The sequence below is a fragment of the Cebus imitator genome, unplaced genomic scaffold (assembly GCF_001604975.1).
Source record: "Cebus imitator isolate Cc_AM_T3 unplaced genomic scaffold, Cebus_imitator-1.0 Scaffold187, whole genome shotgun sequence".
NCBI classification, from domain to species: Eukaryota; Metazoa; Chordata; class Mammalia; order Primates; family Cebidae; genus Cebus; species Cebus imitator.
Window position 1 is genome coordinate 3234886 of NW_016107502.1, and position 26749 is coordinate 3261634.

General features: G+C 42.4%; 1 protein-coding gene and 1 long non-coding RNA gene across 9 annotated transcripts in view; one reads left to right on the forward strand and one right to left on the reverse strand.

Moving 5' to 3' along the window:
- The window catches only part of NTF3 (neurotrophin 3), a 66111-nt gene extending 57918 nt beyond the window's left edge, over positions 1-8193 (reverse strand). The window contains exon 1 of one of the 4 annotated variants that reach the window (XM_037744856.1): positions 7838-8193. In XM_037744856.1, the coding sequence (XP_037600784.1) occupies positions 7838-7876 (39 nt within the window). In that variant the 5' untranslated portion in view covers positions 7877-8193. Of the gene's footprint in view, positions 1-5067; positions 5187-6050; positions 6318-6612; positions 6691-7837 lie in introns of those variants that run through there. The other 3 variants (XM_017546168.2, XM_017546167.2, XM_037744857.1) reach the window with 3 other exon arrangements.
- On the forward strand, positions 4589-9836 carry LOC108316355. Of its 5 annotated transcripts, none has more exons than XR_005203034.1 (4): positions 4589-5209; positions 5700-5790; positions 6092-6939; positions 7102-9836. It is a non-coding gene; the product is annotated as an uncharacterized LOC108316355 (long non-coding RNA). The 5 variants fall into 5 exon arrangements; XR_005203033.1 differs by lacking the exon at positions 4589-5209 and adding an exon at positions 5268-5344; XR_005203036.1 differs by lacking the exon at positions 5700-5790.
- Positions 9837-26749: the final 16913 nt, after the last annotated feature.

The following is a 26749-nucleotide window of genomic DNA, read 5'->3' on the forward strand; positions in this document are numbered from 1 at the left end:
GTCAGAGGATGCCCAGAGCCACAGTTGTTCCCAATTAATCCTGTTTGAGAAGGGCCATGGCACAGTTGAGGACATGAAGAGCAAATGCACTCTGACCATGTAGAGGTGTGTGCAACCTCTGGCTTCTCAGTATTTTTAGGTAAAATAAAAGACTGAGTTATGGAAAACTATTAGCAACAACAAAAAATACTTTAAGGCTCTGGGCCATCTACATGTGTGCTCACAGGTTCTAAAATGAATCTTCTGAAAGACTTCTTTGGTCCAGCTTCAATCTTGTTAGAAATCCATCCAGGCAAGAATGAAGTAATATCTACACTGGCCTCATACTTCAAAGTTCAACATCCCCATATAAGAATGCTCTGAAAGAAGGTGTCCCCAACTTTTTCTCAAGCTGGCCCGCCTGTAAGAAGCAACCCAATGACAATCCGATCTGAACCAAGCATCCAGATACCTGCCATCCATAACGTAAGCTCAACAAATGGCCCCTGCCTACCCAGGGCAGCTCCTGTGCTCACGTGTCCCACATCACACACGTACTCACATCCCATAGTCTCCTCTCACTCCTGTCCATGCACAAAGTACATCCACATACCTTATCAGCTGCACCACACAAGGCTTAGGCTTGTCTCCAGTAGAAGAGTTGGTCCTTTTCCAACAAACTCAATTTTAAATAAAACTAAATCTAAAACCCTAGCAACGGTCATTAGTTCAACATCCCCAACGTCAGAAACTGCCTGCCTCATTAAAGAGTAAAACAGCAGCTGGTGAGGCTTGAGGCAGGGTGGTGGGCTTTAAAGATCTTCTGTGTCAACCCACCATCTCACTTCTGGGCAACGCACAGATTTACATTCCCTCCAGTTGGGGTGGGAGTGCTGTAACTGCTCAGGAAACGGTCTGGAGAAGTTTGCTGCAGAAGCTGCCTGCTCCATCAGGCATCCTGAATGTAGGGGAAGAGGAGAGGCCTGAACATCTGATACATCTGGGAGTGGAACTGCAGAGATGGGAAATGTTATGCAATTAAACTCTGCTGGCCTGTCCCGCCTGGGGAACGTGAGACCCATCAGCAGTGACCTCTTCCAATCAACTTAATTGGCCCAATCTCGCCAAGAAAAGCAACAGAATTGGTTTAGTGCCTCTTGGAAATAGCTTAGCTCCTGACTATTTATGGCCACTGAACTCAAGGATGGGAGCCTGACTCTGAGCCAGGAGTTGACAGCATGTGTTAACTTCTGGGAAGAACTGGAGGTTTCAGTGGCTTTCCGTGCCCCTCTGCACCTCCATCTTCATCTCTGGGGAAAGTGGCTGTACCCAACTTGCTGCACTGGGCACAAATAATTTCAAAGACCCAAAGCCCATGCTTTCCTCTTACCAAGCAGGCTGGGCTTGCCCCTCTTTCATTCAAATGGTGCCTATATGTCAAGGACAATTATTATTTTTGCTGTTCTCCAAGTCACATTTGCTTTGGTGCTCTGGTCTGCACAGCTGATGTTAAAAAATAAAAGTCTGTCTGTCTCTGATCATCAATAACATTGATTCTTAGACTACCTTTCCTCTGAATAGCTCAAAGATCTTAAAGATTTCCATCATTTATAATCCAGGCTCGGGTACCTCCAGCTTCTGGATGAGTAAACTGAGGCAGTTTTAAAAAGTTTTATTTACACAGTGAGTGAGCAGTAGAGATGCTATGGGCATAATGACTTAACTTCTGATTAAGTTGCACTGTAAAGAGAAAGAGGTCCAGATCCCATTTTCACAATGACCTACATACATGCTAGCACCTGTATTTAATTACATTTCATCTTTGTACAACTGTATACAACTAAACACACCAAGTTTTGATGGGGAAAAGAGGAGCGAACTTTCCTCCTCCCTGAGTCATTATATCGCCATTTTACTAAAAGAGAAACACAGAGTTAAAAGAGGTTAAAAACGTCACCAAAGTCACACTTTTCCCAAATGGCAGAACTGGACTCGAATTAAGACATTCCCTATCCAAAGTCTTCCGCTTCACCACCCTGCCCTTAGAAATATCTGCCCCGATATTCTCACCAATAGTCAAGCACTGTATGAACTATCTCTTACACAGATGAGTTCTCCCCTCAAAAATAAGGTAGACCCCTAAAATCGCACAGCTGTAACTTCATGAATTCAAAACTGTCATGAGACAAAAAGTCCTCTCACACATATGCCCTCCGCTGGTCAGAACCTAATCAAATGGGGTTCCCCATCATGCTCCAGACAGGCCGATATTTATGCATCACGAAAGCACACCCTTCACTCTCTTCCTACCCAGTTGCCTCACTAGTCATCTGAGGGTATGAATTGGACCAGCTACACTGTTCTCTCATTCCCCAAAGTCTAGGGCCCTTCTTTTGCGTACACCTTTTTTCACTGAAGACGCACATCCGGATATCCAAGACAATCTTTATCCTTCCTCAGATACACAGAATTCCTGCAAAAATCCATAGTGGCACCTCCTTCACAAGAGCCAGAATGTCCACCCGTCCTATCCTCCTGGCTAGCTTTCTCCCAGTTGCATGAGTCCAGGCCAAAGTGTGCATGCCCACACACGCGCACACACACACACACACACACACACACTCAGGTTAGCTTTACACTCAGCCCAGAAAACATCAAAGATGAACGAACACCCCCAGTCCATCTCTTCCCTGATCATGACTTTACCATTCTCTAGCTCCACATATGAAGTCTCATTCCAGCTATGAAGGAAGCCCTGCACACTCTCAAAAACTCAATCCTCAAAGGGATCTGGACCTACATTCTGACCTGAAGTACAGCACCCTCAAATTCCCAGCCAACACCCCCTACAAGAAACAGCAACAGCACCCAGCTCCCTTCCCGACACACAGAAGTCTACATCTTCCTTATCTTTATGCTCCCCTTTTTACAAAACCAGAGATATATTTCAAGTCAGCTTCCCTTTGGCCCCCAAGATCCATAAACATCTCTAGAAACTGAATTATAGACCTTGAAGAAACCTCAACAAGCATTGAGGTCTATTTCTGGCAAAATAGCAGCATTTAGCTGAGCCTGGAGAAGGAATTTTTCCAGGGCAGTGTGCCATGCCCCAGTACCCAGCAATGGGCTGAGCATCCAGTAGGCAATCCATTAGCTTTAACTGATTATCAATATGAACTGGTGATAGTGAATTCCCCCATTACATAAGAAACCCATTACAAAACATTATACAACATGCATTCCTGACACTAGGCACGAATAGTGTATTCCTCCACTTACTCAGTCTTATGCACACATCTCTTCTCATTCTCACCCAGTGCCAATGCACAAGGACTTTTCCCCTTAAATGTACATCTCTCATTCTAAGCCTCTTCCAATTCTCTCCTCTCTGGGGAGGAAGGAGAGGGGAGGCAAACACCAATCCCTACCCAGTGTCCTTCCATACAAACGCTTTGTCTTTCCATAAAGGGCATTTGAGCTCACACTTTTCTACCCCACATGCCCCAGTGCCATTCCAGCCAAATTTCCCAGTGCACCCTCATAAAGTTCACACCCTATGCTCCTCAGATAATCTTTCCCCGCCCCCCACACACATCCCTTTGGTAATCCTCAGGAGCTGAACCTTCCACATGCATCCACCTTTCGCTCACACACGCAGCCGCCCTCCTACACCACACCCACTCCATGTGTTTGTGCAGGCATGCACAAGCCATCTGTCTTCAACAGGCTGCACCTCTCCTCCTGCTCTGACACCCTTCATAGGCACAGATTTCGCATTAGCTACACCTATGTTCCTGCAAGCTCTTATCTCCCGCTAAGCGCACAGATGCCCATCCGACAGACTCCCCAGAAACACACACCTCCCAGGCACCAGAGAGGGATGGGACTCCAGCTCTTTTGCCACCTCCCCCTACACGCACGCGCGCGCACACACGCACACGCACACGCGCACCTTGGAAAAACATCCCTATCCCTCCCTGACCACTCAATGGTCACAGTCTCACTCCATAGATAAGCAGATCCCATTCACACACAACCAAATCCTCTAAATCCAGCTCCACTCCAGTCTCACCAACACAAAATCCCACACACTCACTAGGGGAAACACCCCAGACTTCCTACCTTCCTTCAACACTGTTTACCGGTCGAACCTGCTTTATTTTCCAACCCCGTTAACTCCCAACGCCATACCCAAGTCTGTGTTTGCACCCAAGACAGAGGCGGTTGGATTTTATCCTCTACATTCTACCCCTCAGCTTTCTTTGTGCGACGTCTCAGGAAGGAATTGAGGGCAGGCAGGAGGCAGACTGAGTATGCTGGAGAACTTCTGAGTGTTGTGGAAACAGGACCGCTGGAAAAGTCCCCTGTATGTTACAACTTTCTCCCATCCTGACGTTTAGGACAGGGCGCTTCCATGTTTTCCTTGCTCTCGCTGTTTTGCGGGGTAGGAGCGGGCATCTCTTTATTAAAAAGCATTGAGGTCTATCTCAGTACACACCATAATCAGATGAGTTACAAACATCAGGCTCCAGGACAAACACCCACTCCTTCCAGGCTCCCCTCCCCTCTCAGCAGGCCCCCGCCCCCACCTCTTCACACACATAAACAAGTCCACAGGCGCACAGTCTGCTGAGCTCTCTAGTTCTGAGCCCGGCGCTCCCGGGAGCGGCCTCCATTCGGACTCAGAACCTGCCGCCCGCCGCCAGAGGCCAACGCCAGACGATCTTTTCGGTGTTTCCACCACCGGGAATCCCACTCGCGCCACGATTCCAGAAAAAAAGGATCCACAGCCCCCACACGGTTCGACGCAGTGGTCTCAGTGCAGTGCATCGGAAGCGCAGACAACGAACCAACGCACGCAGCAGCCAAACTCCTGCAAAGAAGCAGCGCCTCCTGGACGCGCACCGACTCCAGCCGAGAGCAACAAGCAGAAACCTACTCCCCTAGCACATCCCCTCGGCCTTCGCGCCTCCTCTCCCTAACCTTCAACTCCCAAGCGTCCCAAATTTCATCAGGAGCATCCACCACCGAGTAAATCTCTGGGGCAATGGGGCAGTTCGGTCCGTCGTGGGACCTTTAAACTCCGACCTGGCTGGCTGCGCGGGTGCCCGGGTCTCCCAGCCTCCCACGCCACAGCTGAAAGTCCGAGAACCGGCTCGCCGAAACCGCGAGGAAATCCCCAGAGATGGCCCGGCCCCGGTGGCCGCAGCTCCCTGTAGGGGTCCCAAAGGTGCGGGCTGCGCACGGAGCTCCAACATCTGCGCAAAGGCCCAATGTGGGGTGGCCGCCGGGTGGGCGCTGGCCAAGAGAAGCCCGCGGCTCGAGGTCTTTTCTGAAAAAAACCTTTCGGGGGACTCCGACGCAGGTACGCGGCGTGGGGCGGTGAGTCCCAACTCCCAAAACTGGAATGCGACGTTCCGGGTCCTGAGCTGCGCGTCCCCTCCCCCAGCCCACGCCCTGGCCCCGGAGGTGCAGGGGCGAGCTGAGAATCAGGCGCAGTGGCCCGCAGGGTGCAGGGCGTGTGCAGGGAAGCTGTGGCCGCACCTCCCCGCCCGGGGTTCCTGTCTGCCACCCCCTTTTGTTATAGGATGCGCGGGGAGCTTTCTCAGAGAAGCTGACCGGTTGGTTGGGGGTGGTGGATGGTTGATTCTGTTGCGTCTCTTTCCTGCCTTTCCGTCGTCCCCCATTCCCCTCGCCTCCCCCCACCCTTTCCAATCCAGGTCCCTTAAACCTGATCGCTTTCCCAGACTGAGGGAGGCTTCTAGGGCAGCCGACAGACAAGAGGGGAGGAGAGGAGGTGGAGAAGTGTCCGTGTGTGTGTGCGCGCGTGTGTGCGTGTGTGTGTGTGTCTGTGTGTGTAGGGGGTGGCTGCGGTTGTGCCTCGGCTCGGGCAGATCCCAGCGCAAACTTTGGGGAAGGCACAAACCCGGGAAAGTAAGTGAGCGCGGCGCGATGGGGGTGGGGCGGGGTGCGGAGTTGGGGCCCCCGCGCCGGTCCACTGGAAAATCGCTCCCCACGCGGCCCCCCATCCGCAGACCTGCCCACCCAACATGCCCGCCGCCTCCCCTTACCGTGGCAAAAGTAACCATGGCATCCGTGTGACCGTTTCCAGGGACGTCGACATGAAGAGAAAGGTGGACGCGAGCTCGGTCATTCAAAGTCTCCCCCACCCCGCCGCAGCCACTACCCAGCAGGGGAAAATGGAGAGGCAGAAAGAAAGGAGAGAGAAGAAAGTAGTTGCGCCGGGCTGTGTCGCGGGGCGGTGCGCGGAGCTGTTCGGTAGGGAGAGGAGCTTCAACTCTGAGTCCCGTGAACATAATCTGCGCGGTTATAACCAGCCAACCCGGCCAGATGGCTCCGCGCTCAGCGCCTTAACCCCTTACGCGCCGCGCCGCCCGCCCCCGCCCGGCCCGCGCAGCGCCGCGCACGCCGGTGCCCCAGAGCTCCTCGGACCTCGCTTCGGGACCTGTGGCGGGGAAGGGGTCATTTCTCCTAGTCCCCCTTGAAAAACAAAACAAAATAAAACAAAACAGAAACAGCCACAAAAACTTCCAAATCAGTAGTATTCATCAGTAGCCCCCACCCTTGAGTTCTTTTTTAGAGATCCAGGAAAAAACGAAACATTAAATTTACCGTAACAGGTTACATGTTAGTGTCTTCAGCCTTTCTTAGTTGTTCTTTTTCTTGAAATTTTTCTTTTTGATCTCTTTTCTTTTACAAGGCATTAGGACCTTTTTCTGGCCCTTTCCTCTGGCGGATCAGGTCTGAGGCGTAAACTCCTCCTCCAAACCTTAGACCCTTCCAGCTCTTGATCTCTCCCCACCCCCTACCAAGCCCACCCGCCACTCCTCCCCCCACCCCACAACATGAACACGCCCTAGGACAATCGCTCCCCGGCGAACTCGCCGCTCCCGGGGACCGGCGCCCAGGACGCGGTGTCGGCGGTCAAGGGAGGTCAAGGTAGAGGGCGTGGGGGCGGGTGGTCCGAGGGACTAGGGAGGGGCTGTGTGTGTGCGCGCGCGCTTGTCTGCGGGAGCTGGAGTGTGGAAGGGAGAAGGGAATGGATCACAGCCTCCCATTTCACCCAGCCTCCAGCTTCTAAACCCCTTCCTTCCAAACTAGGATGGGGCCCTGCAGTTAATCACTCGCCCAGCACCCACCAGTCTGCACCCGGGGACAGCGCGAGAAGCAGGAAAGGCGAGCAACAAACAAACCTCTTCGTGGCGCCCAGAAAGTAATGACGCGCACTTCCCCACCGGTGGATTCATTCGAGGAAAGGATGGGGGAGGGGGCAAAATCTCTTATTTGGAGATAATTTTAGCTGCCCGTTAGACCCCACTTGCTCCGAGCCGTTCTCTCTAAATTTACCAAGTTAAGTCATCGTGCTTTCGCCCATTTGCCATCGAGAGAAGTGTGTGTGGGGGGGATATCACTTAGGGATCAACGAGAAATCGAGAACCCTGGAGCGGAGTTTTGCCCTTTTGCCCCCTGCCCGAGTCCTTGCGTGGTGGACCTTCTCTCCAAGCTCCTCATCCCTTCCTCCCGGCCACTTCAGCCACTCCTCACATCACCTCCTGCCAGGACCTTTTGACTCACGCGCGACTGGGGTGGGGAGCGAGTATCCCGTTTCCTCCCTGCCCTGTCGTTGGAGGTGTCTAATAAGCAAGCCACTCCATGTTTCGGTTAGGGCTCAGGTTCAAAAAATCCAAATACGTTGGAATTGTTTGAGATTTTGGTCAAACAGCAGAACTGCACCCACCGGTTCAGGACCAACCGGACACAAGGAGAAGCTGGGGGGTTTGATGGGGAGGTGGGAAGGGAGGGGGAGTCTGGGGGCTGCGTACTAGATAGATTGTACCTGCCTCATCATTATCCTGGCTGATGGGGGTTGCCACATCGAAAACGGCCGGAAGCGCCCGCTGAGGCCCAGGGGCGTCACCTCCTGCGGTTCCTCGCAAGGGTAGGGTCCTCCTTCAGTGTCTCCCCTCGTGCCAAAATGTCGACGTCTTCCTCAGGGCCAGACGAGGCTGCCGACTCGTTCCCTCCACCCCGACACACAGCACCATGAAGGTTTGGATTGGGCGTGCTCTGTCGGGTTCTGCTTTTCTCCCTCTCATCTGGCCCGCCTCCCTGCCCTCCCCCACTTCCCGCACTTGCCCCCCTCCTCCAGCTTCTTGCCCTGGTCAAAGGAGGGATTCAGGCCCCAGTTTCAGATCCACTGATGGAGTTCTTTCCTCAAGCTCCAGATCCTCCGGGAACCTTTTGCAAGGAAAGAGGTGGTTGGCTCCTGCTGCAGCAGGGAAGGGGTTAAATACATGTGCGGACTGATCTGCAGGCAGCTCCCAGGTCCCTGGCAGTCTGGAGGGAGGAGGGGAAGGGGGGCAAACAAACTTGAAAAATCAGAAGAAACGAAGAAGAAGAAAAGGCAGCAAGCAGTGTCTTTAGGACTTGGATTTCTTCTGCAGATGCCTTGCACTGGCTGGCCGCCTCACTTTGCCAAGACTTTCGGGGATCCCAGGAAGAGTTTGTATTGTTTCCACCTCCAGGGGGTTTTGTCCTGAACTGGTGGGTCCGTCTTTGCTTGCAATCAACAGGCCTTGTAATATGAGAGGTGACACCTTAATCTTGCCAAATATGTGCTGTGTCTTTGTGGGGAGAGGGGAGGAGGGACGGAGGGAAGGAGAGAGGAAGAGGGAGAGACCCAGACAGGAGCAGAGGGTGAAAAATGCACTTTTCCTCAGACGATTGGTTTCCCTAAGGGAGAGCCTTAGCCCTTTTCTGGGCGTCTTTCACACAATCTCCCTTGAGCACCACGAACTGCCTTTTCCTTTACTGTTTTCCTTTAGACTTCAGACCTGAAGATGTCTTGCCTCTAAAGACTAGGGAGTGACACCACCCCCCAGGTCTCTGTAGTGGCTTCCAGGAGAGCAGCAAGATGCTAAATGAACAGGGTGGGCAGAAAAAAAGAATTAGAAAGGTGTATTTTTGAAAAGATAGAATAAAAAGATTATTATATACAATGTAGAGCCATTTTTAAGCTGCAGAATATTGTGACTTCTAAGTAAATCCGTGTTTCTAAATAGAGATTTTTCTTTTCTATAGAAAGACCATAGTGGTATGTATAGCAAAAGCAAAGATCAGGACTGGAAAGTTAGCTGGCTAGGCTGCGAGCTCGTGCCCCATAGACAGCCCTGGTTAAGGAAGCATCCAGGATGAGATCTTTTAGGATTCACTAGGCAATTGTCCCTCTCCAAGTTGACTTCGTGGCCATGACTTTGGCTGTCCATCTGTCGACTATATTTTTAGGTTGCTGAACTTTCTTTTTCTCCCTGTTCCCTCTGAGCCTAAGTCCCTGACTCCTGAAAGTGATTTCTGAGAGCAGGAACCAGATCTTGTTTTTGAAAACCCCCTTTAAAACTCTTTCCTAAAGCAAATTTCCAGAGCATGCCTTCTGGGTACCCTTATCTTTTGCAACAGCACCACTCTGTGGTTGGAACACTGAACAGAAACAGAACGTGGGATTGAATTTTGCCTTTACCTCATGAAAAACAGCACTTCTCTCCTCTGTTTGAGCTCAGTGGACTGTGTGTTGTGGTGGGGGCTCGGCATGTGGTGAGGGAGGGGGCCCTGTGCAGTGGCAGTATGTGGTTAATTCATTGTGACATGTTGACCCAGGAAATGAGAGAATTGGACCGAATGGCCTCCTAGGACCCTGTTCGTGTCAAAGACAAGCTTGGTTTCCCACCCCCCACCATGATTGGGTAGGTAGCCTTGAATGTTTGTTCTCTTCCATTGCTTTTCTTTCTCTCTCTTTTGAAATTACTGAAATAAACGCCACGTTTTTCACTGATCCTAAAGCATTTGCAAGTTGCATCTTCTGCTGCTGGAGGGCGCTGTGGGGAGGCCCTGCCCTACCCCATCCATCCCACTCCCATCCACCCAGACAGCTGCCAGAGCTGACTGGAGTCTGGAAGTCTCCGTTTTTCAAACAATTAAAGTGAATGCAAAAGGTGTTTGCACAGGGACTGGAGCTTAAGGGTCAGGAAAGGCGTCTTCATGCTACCTTGGCGCCTCCGCGCTTGAAAGATTCCTGGCTGCCCACCCATTACTATACATCTACTGGCAACAGCGTTATTAACCAACAGCTACACAGGCTGTCAGGCCACATAGCAATTCCACTCAGATGCCCTGGAGTCATCTGTGAGACGTAATTCTTTTCTTTCAAATTGGATCCAGTTGCCCACAGAAATGGAGTGGCTTGTTTATGTTTATTCAGCAAGCCCAGGTCTTCCCCCAAATTTCTATCATCTTAAGAAAGCACAGCTTTGCTCCAAGGACCAGTACTCTAAACAGAACACAGACATCAGAGATCAACTTCTATCATCCTACATCCTCAGTCCACATTTAATAACTGAGGAAACTCGGAATAACGTTAAACAAAAACATAATAACAGACCAGGACCTAGAATTCACTGCCAGGGTAGATTTTGGTGTCTGAGAAATGCAGGTTCCCCTCTGCCTTCACCCGGTAGCCATGTGTTTTTGGACAGGTTTCTTAACTTCTCAGAACCATCTCGAGTTGGTGAAAACAACACCAATCTCACAGAAGTAATATGAAGACCAAAGGAACTAATGAATTTAAAACACTCAGCACAGTGCCTGGCACAATGTGAGTGCCAATCCCAATCTGATAGTCCTTACACTGAAAACACCGTCACACCACTGGGGGAATGACTGTCTTTAGAAAGAAGCTTGGCTCTGGAATGGCCTGGGTATTATTATTTGTGTGCCACCCATACACATTTCATTAATATAATTTTATGGATGTATATTGTCCCCTTTGGACAAATACAGCAAGAAATTAGCAGAATGACATAGTGGACATACTTAGAATTTATATAGCTTCCTAACGTGGATCTCAACGTGCATGAAAGACAGAATTGAAGAATTTCAAAGTCTCATCTTATTCATTCTCTGCCTCTCACCCAGAACCACCTCATCATTTAAAAGGAAATTCCACCATATCCTTCAACTCTTAACAGATTGCCTGGGCATATTATTGGTTTGTTGTTATTGCTAATTATGTTCTAGGGCTTACATTGAACAATATAATGGATTGCATTGAACAACAGTGAATCAACTCATTTTGTGACATGGCATACATATTCATAATTATGTTTCAAGAAATTACCCATAATGATAGAGGGAAAGTATGTATTCCTACCACACAGGTGGATATAGAAATCATAATAAAGTCTCCTATTTCACCAATCGTGATATGAATTCCTAACCACCCTATAAATTAACTTTATGCTGCACCGAACTCCACTCATAAAAAAATGACATTAAGGTTTCCTAGGTAACTAATGCATTTCCAAAGGGAATAGGCCACAGGAGACAAAGAGGGGAGGGAAAAGGGTGGGGAGGGGAAGTGAAGAAAAGAGAAAAAAACATTCGATGAGACCCATGTGACATAAACAAAATATTTCACGGGGAGGAACCCATAAAGTTTTATTACCTGGGTCTGACATAGATACAGCATTGCCATTAATTCCATCTTTGGACAATGAAATACCTGATAGGCTATCCCTCTCATCACATATGCTGGCATTTCATATTTCAGATCAAATTCTACAAACCTTGAGAGGAATTCAATTCTTCCATTCATCTGCTAAGCCGTGTCCACTCACCAGCCAGCTGACTCTTGAGCCCTCCACCAAATGTTGAGATGAGGGTGAAAAATGGGGTTGATTTGCATGTTTCGGAATATACAGATGCTTTTGATCACTGTGGACTCTAAGAACTTTGGAGTGGATCTGTTCGCCTTAGCAGAAAGCTGGGGCCTGAGAATTGAATTATGGGAATTGAGGTTTGTTTTGCAACCCCTCAACCCAGTGGTGTTTCACTGTGGCTTCCTTCATTTGGGGGAGGGTCTGGATGCTAAAGAACATCTTAAATGCTTTGGAGGAAAATGGCAAGTTGTAGGTGGAGTTTAAGGCTGAAATTTACACTGTAAGAACAGAGAAATTCTGATAGGCAATGCAATCCAGAGAATTATCCATGGGTTAGAGACAGGGAAATGAGAAAAGGAGATCCAGTCTTGTCATTGTTTTGTGAGCTCAGGGAAGTAACTGCACTTTTTGGTTCCTTGGTTTTTCCGTGTGTAAAGGTACTTAACCTCATTTTCTTTTATGACTGTGAATATAAATAAGAAAACAAAGAACACACGAATGTGAATACAGTTAGAAATTTTGTATTATCTGATTTCTTCTACTTTCAGTAGCCTTAGAGTGACATCTGTGAATGAAGTCTCCAGCTGCTTACCAGACACAGCCAGGTGACCCTATAATCCAAAATGTGGTGAGTTTTCCAGCAAGTACCACGGCTGACGTGCTCCTACCCATTAGCACTGGGCAGTCAATGTAGAGTAAAGCCTGCTTTTTGCACTTTCCCTGACTTGCTGGAGAAAGGACACAGGACGCAGGTTCGTGGCTAGAAAGCCAAATGGAAAGCTAGAACTGTCTCCATCACACAATTTCTTCTATTGGGCATAGAAGTCATTTTAGGCTTTAACTCTGTTAGGGGACTTGGAGTGGCATTAGGGATTAGAAGAGCCTTCCGGCCACACCCTCTATTTACCACTTTTACTGGTAGTAAGGGGCAGGGAATGTCTGGGAAGTAAATGCCTAATGACTCAAGGTGCAGCCTTCACAAGGATTTGGACCAAGCAGGTTGGGAACCCAGGTCTCCTTACTCCTAATTTGGACCCATCCAGACTAGCCATACCTAAGAGCAACATGTGATGAAATCTCCCTTGAGTACTCACCTCCTACACGCCTGCCTTCAGAATCTCAGGCTGGGAGATCCTGCAAATGTCACTTCATTCATCTTCCTGCCCCCAAGACCAGCCCTCACCTTCCACTGATAGGTACAAAGCAGGATGGGGTAAAAAAGGTTCATCCTAATCTCCATGTTTCCTTCAAAATATTCCTCTCTCTACTCAGCCATTCAGAAAAACTGAAGAAAAGGAGTTAGCCACTGTGTTTTTACTTTAAAGATCCTCTGTCTAGTGTTCCCATGAAGCATTAGAAAGAGTTCTTGGAAGGGCTAGAAAATACGAGTTCCAGTTAAAATAAGCTTGCATACCACTATCTCCAACACACACAAACATATACAGACTGACACGCCTCATGCAGCCAACCCATCAGATGATTTGCTGTATTTACCAATCAATTCACTGACGGTTCTGCTCCTGTCTGTGCCCTGGGAGCAGGCTGTCCTCAGGCCCCAGTTCAGAATGCAAATAATGCTCAAGAAGCCAAGGTTGACCACACTGAGCTCTAGTCTGTTCGAACCACAAACTTCCAGCACAGGAGGGATTGTTAGCAGGTAGAAACTTTCTCTACAGAGAATAACAATAGGTAGCATTTATTGAGTACCTACCGAGCATGAGGTACTTAATAATCTTAGTGTTATAGGCTAGGCACTGTTTTAAGCACTGTGTGCATATGTGTGTATATGCATACATAAAGGTACATATACACACACATGCAAACGTGTGTGCATACAGATACATATACACAAATATACATAAACCAGCACACACACGTGCACATATGGATATCTACATCTATACCTATATCTGTATTACCCGTACCAGCATATCTATATCTATCTATATAAACGTGCACTGGTTTTGGCACTAGACTAAGAGGCAGAAACCTGGTTCTTGTCTGAGCTCCTCTGTGTGATCTTAGCCAAGTTACTTGTCTTCTTCTAGGCTTCAATTTATTAAAAATGTCAAGTGGAAGAAATAATGACACTTACTTTGTAGGCTTTCTGGTAAGGACTAAAGAGATATAGGTAGGTACCATTATTAGCTTTACTTTACAGATTAAGAAAATCGAGGCATAAAGAGTTTATATAACTTGGGCAAGGATACATAGGTAAGGAATGGGTGGCAAACAGAGGCTTGAAGCCCAACTGTCTGTCACCTCTGCATCATCTAATTTTGATAAGGTGACATTTTCCTCTTTATACCTATGAAGAAATTGAGTCATGGGAGGAGACAGCAGCTTGCCTGAGATCACACAGAGGAGCTCAGACATGAGCCAGATCCCTTGTCCCTTAGTCCAGTGTCAAGACCTGCACTAGGAAGGTTGCAATATCCACAGAGCCAGCCCTCCTGGGCCCCAGGCTGTCCTAGGGCATGAGACAAGGATGGAAATGGGGACCGAAGGTAGGATAGGATCAGATGAAACCGTGGGCCTTTGTGTGCGCTAGGGGAAAAGCCCTTTCTAGGTGAATGTAGCTCACGTCAGGATACTGATTTGGCATATGGAAGAAGAAGAACTGATTTCAGTGCCCACCCATTTCTTCAGCTGGTTCCTTCATGCAGACATAGCCTGTGTAACTCTTTATGACAGCCTGGGCTACAAGAGCTCCCACAAGCAGGCTAGACAAAGCCACTCAGTGCCAGGTTGTTAAGAAATTTGTCCAAGGGAACAGGCCATTGGCTTTGTTCCAGAGATTAAAAGGCCACTAATTAAAACTACCAGGGTTTGCAATATCGAGATATACAAGAAAAGAGTTGAGCCTTGATTCTCTAGTAAGTATTAACTCTGTAAATGCCTGCTTAGAAACTACAGGATGTTGGATTAGAACACTATGAGCAATTGATATTCTGTTACCTATGTTTCATTTGAATCCCATCCAGGCACAAATGTCTACTCATGCAAATGTATCTTCTTTTAACACAGACATAAACTTAAATGTCACCTAAAGCTCAGACTCCAAAGGCAAGCCAGTGTTTAAAACCTGCCTTTGAATTAATTTTAAAATCTGGAGCTGCTGTGAAGATACTATCCACGGGCATCAGATTTGCATTTGACTTCTCCAGCATATCTGCCTCTTTGCCTCCAAACAAAGATGAGAAAATCCCACTGTTCCTTTTCCCACTACATAAAATAACGTTCATTGGAAGTTTTCAGCAATGAGCCCAAAAGCTAGAAATTAGTTCCTTTGGAGTGAGTAGAAAGAATAACTTTACAAATGACACAACTATTATCTTTCCATCCATATTAATCTCCCCTAACTGACTGTATGGACACCTTTAAAAATAAAGCAAATAAAAGAGGTACACAAGAAAGTTAGCGATAGCCTTCTAGACATAAGAAAGTAATAAACTAAAAAGAATGTATTTTGCTCACGGTTAGCAGGGAGTCTGTGGTTAAGTTGAGAATGAAGTCACAACTGGAAGGAGGTGCCCAGTGTGAACACTGGTCCACACCCCGTGTCTCAAGTTGGAAAACAGAGACTAGCTGCCAGGTGCACTCAATGAACAAATGACATGCAGTCATCGGGAGGTAACTGAGATCCTCCTAGTCAAGCCCCTCACTTTACAGAGGAAGTCATTACAACCCAGGAAAATGAACACACCTGCCAGAGACCACACAGATAATCAGACTCATCAGTAAAAGTGTGGAGCCCACACACCTGACTCCCAGGATGCTGCTGTCTACTCTGCTCATACGGCCCCCAAGAAATAGGCACATCTGCTTTCCTTCTGGAAGCGTTTTATTTCCTTCCAATTCCTCCCTTCCATTTCTTCTTTCCTCTCTTTCTTATTTCAGTGTATTTTAATATTTCCTTCGTGTTGTTCCTGTTGTGAACTACTGGTCGCCCAAAGAAAAATTAACATGCAGAAGGCAAGGTGTTCGTAGGAGCTAGAAAAGAATTTTAATCACAGCTGAGGTTAGAAGACAGCTTTAAAAGTGTAATTGCTGCTTTCTTATTTCTGATGACATAAGGTTGGTCTTTTCTGAAGAAACGTGATTAAATAGATGAACTCTATCTCTTTTTCAATAATGTTATTATAGATGACCTTAAAAGGTTCCCAATTGAGGAAATCTTTTTTCTCCCTATCTTTCTTGTTTTTTAAAAAATCTTCTTTGCTTTGTATTAAAGATAATGGAAGGATCTATTTTTCTAAGGAAATGTTTCTTTAATATAACTATTTTTTAAAATATATGTATATCTTATTGCATTTTAGGTTTTGGGGTACATGTGAAGAACATGCAGGATTGTTGCATAGGTACATGGGTTTGCTGCCTTCATCCCAATCACCTATATCTGACATTTTGTCTCACTCTGTCACCCACACTGGAGTGCAGTGGCACAATCTTGGCTCACTGCAGCCTCCACCTCCTGGGTTCAAGTGATTCTCAAGCCTTAGCCTCCCGAGTAGCTGGGATTACAGGCATGCACCACCATGCCAGAATAATTTTTTGTGTTTATTTATGTTTTTAAGTGGAGATGAGGTTTGGCTATGTTGGCCAAGCTAGTTTCAAATCCCTGGCCTCAAGTGAACTGCCTGCCTCAGCCTCCCAAAGTGCTGGGATTATAGGCCTGAGTGACTGTGCCTGGCCCCTAGAACTTTTAATTTTATTTTTCCTGTGATAAAGCTATCAATAAATCCTTGGATAAATTTCTAGCTCTTGTATCTTCCTGCTAATTACTTTTTCATAAACAAAGTGACGCCAATATCTAGCATTAGCATTATGGATCCCAGGAGCCTAGGAACATACAATAAATGGGAGTAGAAAAGATCCAGGTATCTATAGGGTCATGAAGTAAATGGAAAATGTGACTAATCTGCAAGACTCCAAGAAGTAAAGCTAGAATTGATGGGTGGAATTTATAGGGGTGCAGATTTCAAGTCAAGAAAATGTTGATGGTTCTGACATACAGAATTTTCAAAAATAGAATCCTTTACCTCCACAGCCGAAGAGTTGTTCTCTGTCATTGGATGAGCTTAGGCATAAGACCACTTTAAAACATTGTTGTGTAGGGATTTCAGATTTGGATAGGTGGTGGTCAAGATTCCTTCCAAACATGAGACAGCACATATCAGTGATCTGGTCACGTTAGCGAGTATATATACTTTCCCAAAGCGTAATGCTTCTGTCACAGATATTATTGAAAATTATTTTTGGTGGTACATAGATAAACATTTTACATTTTAATAGTTGTATTTAATTTGTTTTGTTAAATCTATGGAGATACAAAAATTCCTTTAAAAATACATTTGTTAGGGATTTTCACTTATGGTTATACAGGCCAATTTGTAATATATCAATTCTTCCATCAAAAGCACCTTAAAAAGCTGGGAAAAAATTTTTTTTGAGATATGGTTTCTCTCTGTGGCACCCAGGCTGGAGTGCAGTGGTACAATCATGGCTCTCTGCAGCCTCACCCTCCTGGGCTCAAGTGATCCTGCCACCTCAGCCTCCTGAGTAGCTGGGACCCCAGTTGTGTGCCACCACATCTAGCTAATTTTTTGTATTTCCATGTTTCCCAGCCTGATCTTGAACTCCTGCGTTCAAGTAATCTGCCCACCTCGGCCTCCCAAGGTGCTGGGATTACAGATGTGAGCCATCATGCCCAGCCTGGAAACAATGTTTTTAAAAGCCGTCTGAAGTTTCCACTTATATTATGGCTGAGTGAGCTCTTCTAGACCAACTCTTATACAAACAAAAACTATATACTGGGGACCAAAAGTGAACAAACACAGGCAGATTCTGGAGGGGAGCTGACTTTTCAAAACAGGGAGGAGTATGGAGGTGATTTTGTTGTTTTAAAAATATTTTTTAACTTGAGGGCAGGCCACAGTTGGTACCATATGAGAGAACAAAAACTTACAGACATAGAAGGAGAAATAGACAATTTCCAATAAAGCTTGACATTTTAATGGCTCTCTTTAGGAAGTTAGTAGAGAAAATAATCAAAGTATCAGTTAAGATAAAGACAACACTATTGACCACCTTGACTTAATTACTATTTGTAGAATAGTAATTAAATGTGGCATACACATTATTATCAAGGACCCTGGGTATATTCACCAAGGTAGACCATATATGCTGGGCCATAAAACACGCCCCAGTACATTGAAAGAAGGAAATCACACAGAGTATATTCTCTGACTACAATGGAGTTAAATAATATCAATGACAACAGGAGATCTGGAAACCCCAAGGTAATTGGAAATTAAACAACACATTTAGGCTTTACATAGGTGAAAGGAGAATTCACATAGGAAATTAGGAAATATCTTGACCTTTAGGATAGTGGAAATATAATATATCATATCTATGGGATCCGTATGGTAGCTCATACCTGTAATCCCACAGCTGTGAGAGGTTGCGGTGGGATGACTGCTTGGGGTTGGAGTTCAAGACCAGCCTGAGCCATGTAGTGAGACCTTGTCTCCACAAAAAAAGAAAAGAAAAACCTAGGTGATCCAGGCAAAGCAGTACCTATAGGAAAAGTTTTAGCTTTCAGTGCTTATAAGTAGAAAAGAACAGACCAAACGAAAGCAAGTAGAACAAAGAAATAGCAAAGATAAGAAATTAATAAAATAGAAGATAAAAGCCAAAAATTTGTTCTTTGGATACAGCCACAAAATTGATAGTCTTCTTAGCTAGAGTGGTCTACAAACATGAAAGATAAAAAATTTAGCAATAAAAGGTTTAAAACCTCAGATTCTACAGAGGTTAAAAGGAAAAAGGGGCTTTCATGAAAAATTTCATGCAATAAATTTGACGACTTAGGTGAAATTGAAACATAATTTGAATAATACAAGTTACACTTTTGCATGATCAAGTAGAAAATCGTAATAGCCTTTATCTATTAGAAAAAAATTAATTTATTATAAAAAACTTTCCCATCAATTAAACAGTAGAAAAAGATGTTTTCACTGTTGAATTCTGTCAAAAATTTAAGGAAGAAATAGCTTCAGTCTTGAAACAACTCCCATGTTATTATATGTGGCCAGTATAATCCTAATATCAAAACCTGACAAAGAGACAAAGACATTACTCTTCCTAAAGAAAATAAATAAAAAAGAAAGTTGCAGACCAATATCTTTTATAAATAAATGCTGAAATTATGTATTTGTCTGTTCTCACACTGCTAATAAAGACATACCTGAGACTGGATACATTATAAAGGAAAGGGGTTTAATTAACTCACAGTTTCACATGGCTGGGGAGGCCTCACAGTCATGGTGAAAGTCAAATGAGGAGCATAGTCATGCCTTACATGGCAGCAGGCATGAGAGCATGTGCAGGGAACTCCCCTTTACAAAATCATCAGATCTCACTACCATGAGAACAGCATGAGAAAATCCCGTCCCCATGATTCAATTACCTCCCCCTGGGTTGTTCCCACCACACATGGGGATTATGAGAGCTAAAATTCAAGATAAGATTTGGGAGGAGATACAACCAAACCATGTCACAAAATATTCATGAATATCATGAATAAAATTTAAAGAAATATATATATATATATTTACCAAGTTGAGTTTATCCCAGCAATGCAGTCAGTTAACATTGAAACTCAATCAATGTAGTTCACCCTGTTGATAGGATAAAGGTAAAAAATCATAGAATCTGTTCAATAGATTCAGGAAAAGCATTTGATAATATTCAGTACCTATTCATGATACACACACACACACACACACACACACACACACACAGCAAAGCAGGAATCAAAGGAACGTCCACAATCTGATTAAAGGTGCAATCGGATAAAAAGCATCCATAAAACTAACTTACTATTTACCAGTGAACTGTTGAATTCATTGTCCCTAAGATCAGAAACAGGGCAAAGGATACAAATATCTCAGGTATCCCTCAAAGGAGAATGAGTAAACAAGCTGTCGTGTATTTGTATAATAGAATATTCCTTAGCATGAAATAGGAACAAAGTGTGCATACACAGAGTACTATAGATGAACTTCAAGAATGTTGTGTTGAGTTAAAGAAGCCTTACAAAAAAATTATACATTTTATATAATTCCATTTTTATGAAGTTTTACAACAGGGAAAGCTAACCTATTGTACAATAAATTATAATACCTGTTGCCTCTGTGAGGAAGGGGTGGGAGAGAGGAATGGTGAGAAAGAGGCACTAGGGGACTTCCTGGAATGATAGAGGCTTGGATTATTCAGTGTATACCCTTGTCAGTCTATGTTCATTTAAGATTTATGCAAATGTTTTATGTACATTTTGTGTCTAATGAAAAATATTGGTAAAACAATATAGAACACTAGTTAACAAAATGCAGGCTGAGAGATTTAAAGGGAAATGTCCTGATGTCCTTAATTTATTTTGAAATTCATCAAAAAGTAAGATTAATTGATAGATGGACAGAAAGATAGATAGAGGGAGAGATATATAATGTTAATCACGGTGAAATTTATAGAATCTGATCAGTTCGCTGACTGTTCACTGTAACACACTTTAACCTATTCTTTATATCTGAAGATGGTGAGTAAAAAGGAAAATATACTTTTGAAGTAATTCATCCATGGCAACATGAGTAAGCAAGGATAAGATCCTGGAGAAAAGGGAAGTACAGAGGAGTGAAACTGATCTTCAGCTCCATGTTCCTCTTGCATACTGATTTGTGAGGGGTAGCTGAGAAGATAAAAAACAGAGATGAACTTTTAGGAATCTTTGCAGGCTTCAGAGACAAAAACTGGAGTTCAAGATTCACTAAAGAAGGAGGGCTTTCGATTTTGATTGTTTGGCTGCAAACAATCAAATAGCTACTTCCTAGAAGTAAGAGAGAGCCAAAAATAGAATCACTTTTGCAGTTTAAAAAGTCATTTTTCAATCAGCTCAATCAATAGGATTAAGATGACTTTTTCTTGGCCTAACTGACAGAAGCAAAGGAAAGATGAAGAAAGAGTGCACCATGCTTCAAGTTATTTGTACAATGCTCCATACGGTACCTCCATTGTCCAATAATAAATTATGAGGAAATATGTCCAAATGGTTGAGAAACAAAAGAAAATCAGACAATAAAAAGAAAACCCAAGGATATCTGTATATTGAAGTTATTAGACCCAGACTTTTAAATAACTAATTATTATTTTCAGTGTATACATAGCAAAAGGATTCATTTTATGAAAGAATAAGAATGTATTTAAGACTTAAATGTAAATATTAGAACTGAAAACCTACAACAAACTTAAGAATTCAGATTAAATGCAGCTGAAGAGATTAGTGGGTCACAAGACAGATTCATAGAAAATATCCAGACAGAAATGTGGAGTGAAAAAATAAAGGAAAATGCATAAAAGAATGTGAGACATATGATGCATAAAAAGTTATAATAACATATTTAATTAGCATTCCAGGAAATAAGGGAGAGAATAATGATTGGCAATTGGTGAAGAGATGATGTGAATAATTATTTTTGAAAATTGATGAAAGATACTAACCCACATATTGAAGAAGCTCAGTGTGCCTGAAGCAGGATAAATAGAAAGAAAACCACACTTAATCTGTTGAATGACAATCAATCTGCTGAAAATAAAGACAAAAACAAAAACAAAAACAAAAATGTACCAGAGGAAAAAAGACACATTACTTTCGATTGCAACAAGACTAATGACTTTTTAACAGAAATTGTGGATGTCAAAAGATGAGAGAATATCAAAGTGCAAAAGAAAATAACTATCAGTTTCAAATTCTTTATCCCCAGTAAAATGTCCTTTAGAAATACCTGAAATAAAGTTGTTTTCAGATTATTAAAATTTAAAGTAACTTTTATTGGAAGATGTGCACTAAAGGAAATATTACAGAGTTATTCCTGCATAAGAAAAATGATTTGGTACAAAAATATGGCAACGGGAAAGAATGCAACAGAAAGCAACATAAAGTTTAAATACCAGGCAAATGTGCATGAATATTATCTTTATAAAATCACAAAATATATTGTAGAACTAGTTAATGACAGAAATAGCACAAAAGGCAGTACTTGGTAAATAGGTAAAAGAGTCTAAGGACCTTTCATTCTTTGGGAAGTAGTAAAAATACTAATGTATAGTAGACTAAAAAATTCAAGGTAGCATGTTGTAGTCTCTATGATAACCATAAAATGAATGGTAAAAGAATGTTTATTTAAGGTGCTAATGTGAGAGATGAGAAAATGTTAATTAATACCACAGAAGTTCAGAAAACAGTGAGAAGGGAACGTGGCACAGATGAATCACATGCAAGACCAATAGTAAGGTAGTAGAGAGTGAAGCCCAAGTATATTTGTTGTTTATACATTAATGAATAAATATAAAGAAATAAAGTAATTAAATAACTCAATTAAAGCATACAAACTGGATTTTTAATGAAACTGCTACATGGTAATTACATAAAGGTTGAAGGCAAGAGGTTTGTAGAACATATACTATTAAAACATAAATTTAAAAAGGTGCTACAACTATACTAATAATAGATAAAATCAATAGTAAGACAAGTCTCATTACTAGAAATGAAGATTATGTAATAACAATAAGTTTCAATACACTTACAATCTAAATATGCATGTACCTAGTAACATGTATATATTTTACATATATGATGTAACAGACACATACTCAAGAATAGACAAACCCCAAATCATAGTGGAGGTTTTTAATATATATTTCTCTGTAACTGATAGATCAAGTAGAAAAAAATTAGTAACATTATAAAATATTCATAGAACATGACAAAGTATTTAAAATACTTTATTTAAAATATTGCCACTGCTATGGACGAAACTAAGGTGCCCTCAAATTAATATGTTGAAGCCCTTACACCCAATGTGATAGTATTTGGAGATGAGACTTAGGGAGTTAATTAGGTGCTGTGGTTGGAATTTTCCCACCAAAACTCATGTTGAAATTCAGTTGCAATTGCAATAGTATTGGGAGGTGGGTCCTTTAAAAGGTGATTAGGTCATGAGAGCGCCTCCCTCAGGAATGGATTACTGCTATTATCCGGGGAGTGGAGTAGTTATCACAGGAATGGATTTCTGATGAAAAGATAAGTTGGGCTTGCTTGCTAAGTGTTGCCCTTCTGCCATGAGATGATCCTCACTAGATACTGGTGCCTGCTCTTGGATTTCCCAGATTCCAGAATCTTAAACCAAATTAACTTCTTGTCTATGTAAATTACCAAGTCTGTGATATTTCCTTCTAGCAACAAAAAGTGGACTAAGACAATGGTCAGATGACCTTATGAGGGTACGGCCCTTGAGAGGGGATTAGTGTCCTTGTAGGAAGAGACAGCAGAGATATTGAGCTCCTCTCTCTCACTCTCACTCTCCCTCTCTCTCACTCTCTCACTCTCGCTCTTGCTGTCTCCCTTGGCTACGTGAGGAAACAAGAACACTCCTCTCACCAAAACCTGACCACGCTGGCATCCTGATCTGAGACTCTGAGTCTCCAGAACTGTGAGAAAATAAATTTCTGTTGCTTAAGCTGCCCAGTCTATGGTACTTTGTTATGGTGGCCCAAGCTGACTAATATAGAACCTAACAATTATTTTCAAGTGCACAAGTGACAATTAATAGAATTGACCACACACTGGTTCATAAAACAAGTATCAAAGCTTTTCTACGGTTTAAAATCATACAAAATATTTAATTTGACTACAGTTAAACTAAGAAATCAAATTCCCAAATGTTTGGATATTAAGCAATACACTTTTACATAATGCACAAGTTAAAGAGTTACAAGGTAAATAATATTTCAAACTGGGTGGTAATGAAATATGATATTAAAAAACTTGTGAGATACATCTAAAGCCATGATTAAAGAAAACCGTATATCCTTAAATGTATATATTAAAAAAAAAATAAACGCTAAAAGTTATTTAACTAAATACCACCTCAGGAAGTCAGCAAATTGGCCAGGCACAGTGTCATATAAGCACTTTGGGAGGCTGCAGTGAGAGCATAGCTTGGACTCAGGGGTCCAAGGTTGCAGTGAGCAATGATCACATCACTGCATTCCAGTTTGGGCAGTAGAGAAAGACTCTGTTCCTCTCACCACACAAAAAAAGTTAGCAAATAAAGAACTTATTGAATGCAAAGAAAACAAAGTAAGAAAACACTGCACAGAAGAGCAGAAATTAATAAAAGAGAAAACAAACATACCATAGAGGAATTCACAAATTTTAACATTTTTCAAATGTCTTTATAAATGACTAATATAACTGATATTAAATATAATTGATCTTGGCAAAGCTAATCAGCAAAATATGGAAGGCACAAATTAACAATAGGAATAAAACAGGGAATCATAGGTCCTAAAGACTTTAAAGATATATATGAGGACACTGTAAGCAAAATTATGTCATTATATTTAAAAATTTATATAAAGTGTACGAATTCCTAGAAAATCACTAATTCTTAAAAATGACACAAATTACTTTTAAAGAAATTGAGTCTGTAACTAAAACCCTCTTGAAATAAATTCCCTAGCCTAGATAACTTCCCCAATGAATTCTTATAAGTAAGTATTTAATGAAGAAATAACATCAGTCTTACACACAGTCTGTGAAGGAATAAAATGAGGGAATATATTCCAAATTATTTATGAGGCTGAAACCTGTGAAAGATACTACACGAAGAGAAAAATTACAAACCATTCTCTCTTACAAATGTAGATGCAAAAATTTTAAATTATTAGTAGGCAAAATCTGAGATAGAAAAAGAATAAAATAATGTTCAATTTGTGTTCATTCCAGAAACACAAGATTGGTTGAACATTGAAAAAACCAGTTTAATTCAGTACATGAAGATCACAAAAGAAAGCAAGCATATGATCATCTTAACAGATGCAGAAAAATTATTTGATAAAATTTAATTCTCATTTATGATAAAACTAGCAAACTCAGCAAATTAAAAACAAAGAAATCTCCCCAATCTGATAAAGTGTATCTACACACACACACACAACACCTACAAACCTACAGCAAATATGTAATGATGAAGTATTGGGAGCTTTGGTCTTGAGAACAGTAAGAAGACAAGGACATCTGCTAACCTAGAGCTCTCGGTCAGGATGAAAAGGCAAACTAAATAAAATACTAGGTGGCTGCAAAAGTAATTAAAAAATAATGACAAAACTGCAATTACTTTTGCACCAACATATAACATAAGTTGGTTGAAAAGGAAGAAATAAAGTTGCCATTAGGAATAACATTATTGTGTATATAAAGCTGTCAAAGGGATCTCCTGATAATGTATTTTTAGAAAGTGAATTTAGTAAGATCACTCATACAAAGTAATCACACAAAAATCAGTTTTATTTGTTAGCAGCAAATGACTAGAAAATTAAAGCTAAAAATATGTCATTTCAACAGAATAAAAACATTTTGTATCTAAGAATAGATGTAATAAAAGAAGTACAGCACTTCTACCTGGAAAAGCACAAAGCATTATTTAAAGAAATCAAAGAAGACAAATAAGAGATAAAACATGTTCGTAAATTGGAAGACCTCAATATCATAAACATGTCAGTTCTTCCCAAACTGATTTATTCATTCAGTATAATGCCAAACAAAATCACAGGAAGGTTTTTGTATGTGTGTGTGCATTGAGGTATGAAACTGATGAGCCAATTCTAAAATTTATATTCTTAAATTTATTCTGAAAACCACCAAGTTAAGTCAATCTTGTAAAATATCAAAGTTATATGACTTACACTACCTGATATTCTGAATCAATAGGAAGCTACATTGATTGAAACAGTGGCATTTGCTCAAGAATAGGCTAATAGACTAATGAACCAGTGTAAGGAACCTAGAGCAAACGCATAGTAGGTGGGCACTTATGGCTCTGCAGAGAAAGGGGAAAGGATATATTTTTAAAACTAAATTGGGTTGAGTAAAGTATATATGCCACATGGAAAAATTTGAACCTTGCCCCTACCTCACCCTATATACAGGAAATAACTACAGGTGAATGGTAAACCTAAATGTAAAAGGTAAAATAATAAAGCACATAGAACATATTGTGAAAATGTATTTATGACCCTGAGATAGGAAAATACTTCTTAAGCACTAGTCATAAAAAGATTGACAAACTGGACTGTATTAACTTAAAATTATTTATATAACAGTACTACCCTTAAGAAAGTGAAAGAGTAATTCCCAGAGTGAGAGAAGCTATTTGCAACACATGTTATCAACTAAGGGCTTGTGTCCAGAGAGTATAAATAACTACTACAAATTCATTAGAAAAAAGTAAGATGACCTGGCACATAAAAGAGGGCAGGAGCAGGCAAAAGGCTTGAACCAGCACTTCACTAAAGAGACTTACCAAAATATGCAGGTGCTCTACCTCAATAGTCAAAATGGGAATGCAGATTAAAACTACAATGCAATACTCTTGCACCCAAATCAGAATGGCTAAAAATAAAAAGGCTGACAATAACAAGTATTGGTAAAGATGCAGAACAACTGGATTTGTCGTGCACTACTGGTGTGAATATAAATTGGCACAGCATTTTAGAAAACGATTTTATCAGTATTTATTAAAGCTGAACAGACATTTATCTTTGACAAAGCAATGCCTTCAGAAATATATACTCAGCAGAAATGTTATACTTCCACATAAAAAATATGCAAAAACTATTTGTAGTAGCAACATTTCAAAAACAATCTAGATGCTCTCACCTGTAGAATGAATAAATCAGTTGTAGTGTATTCATACAATGGAATACTCTACAGCAAACGAAAGTTAATGAATTACTGCTGCATGCAACAAACTTAGATAAATCTGAGTACCAATATGTTGAAACAAAAAGGCCAGGCATAAAAGGTTACATAATATCTAACTTCAAAAAACCAGGTTTGGTGGCACATGCCTGTAGTCCTAGCTACTCAGGAAGCTGAGGTAGGACGATCTTTCGAGGCCAGGACTTTGAGGCTA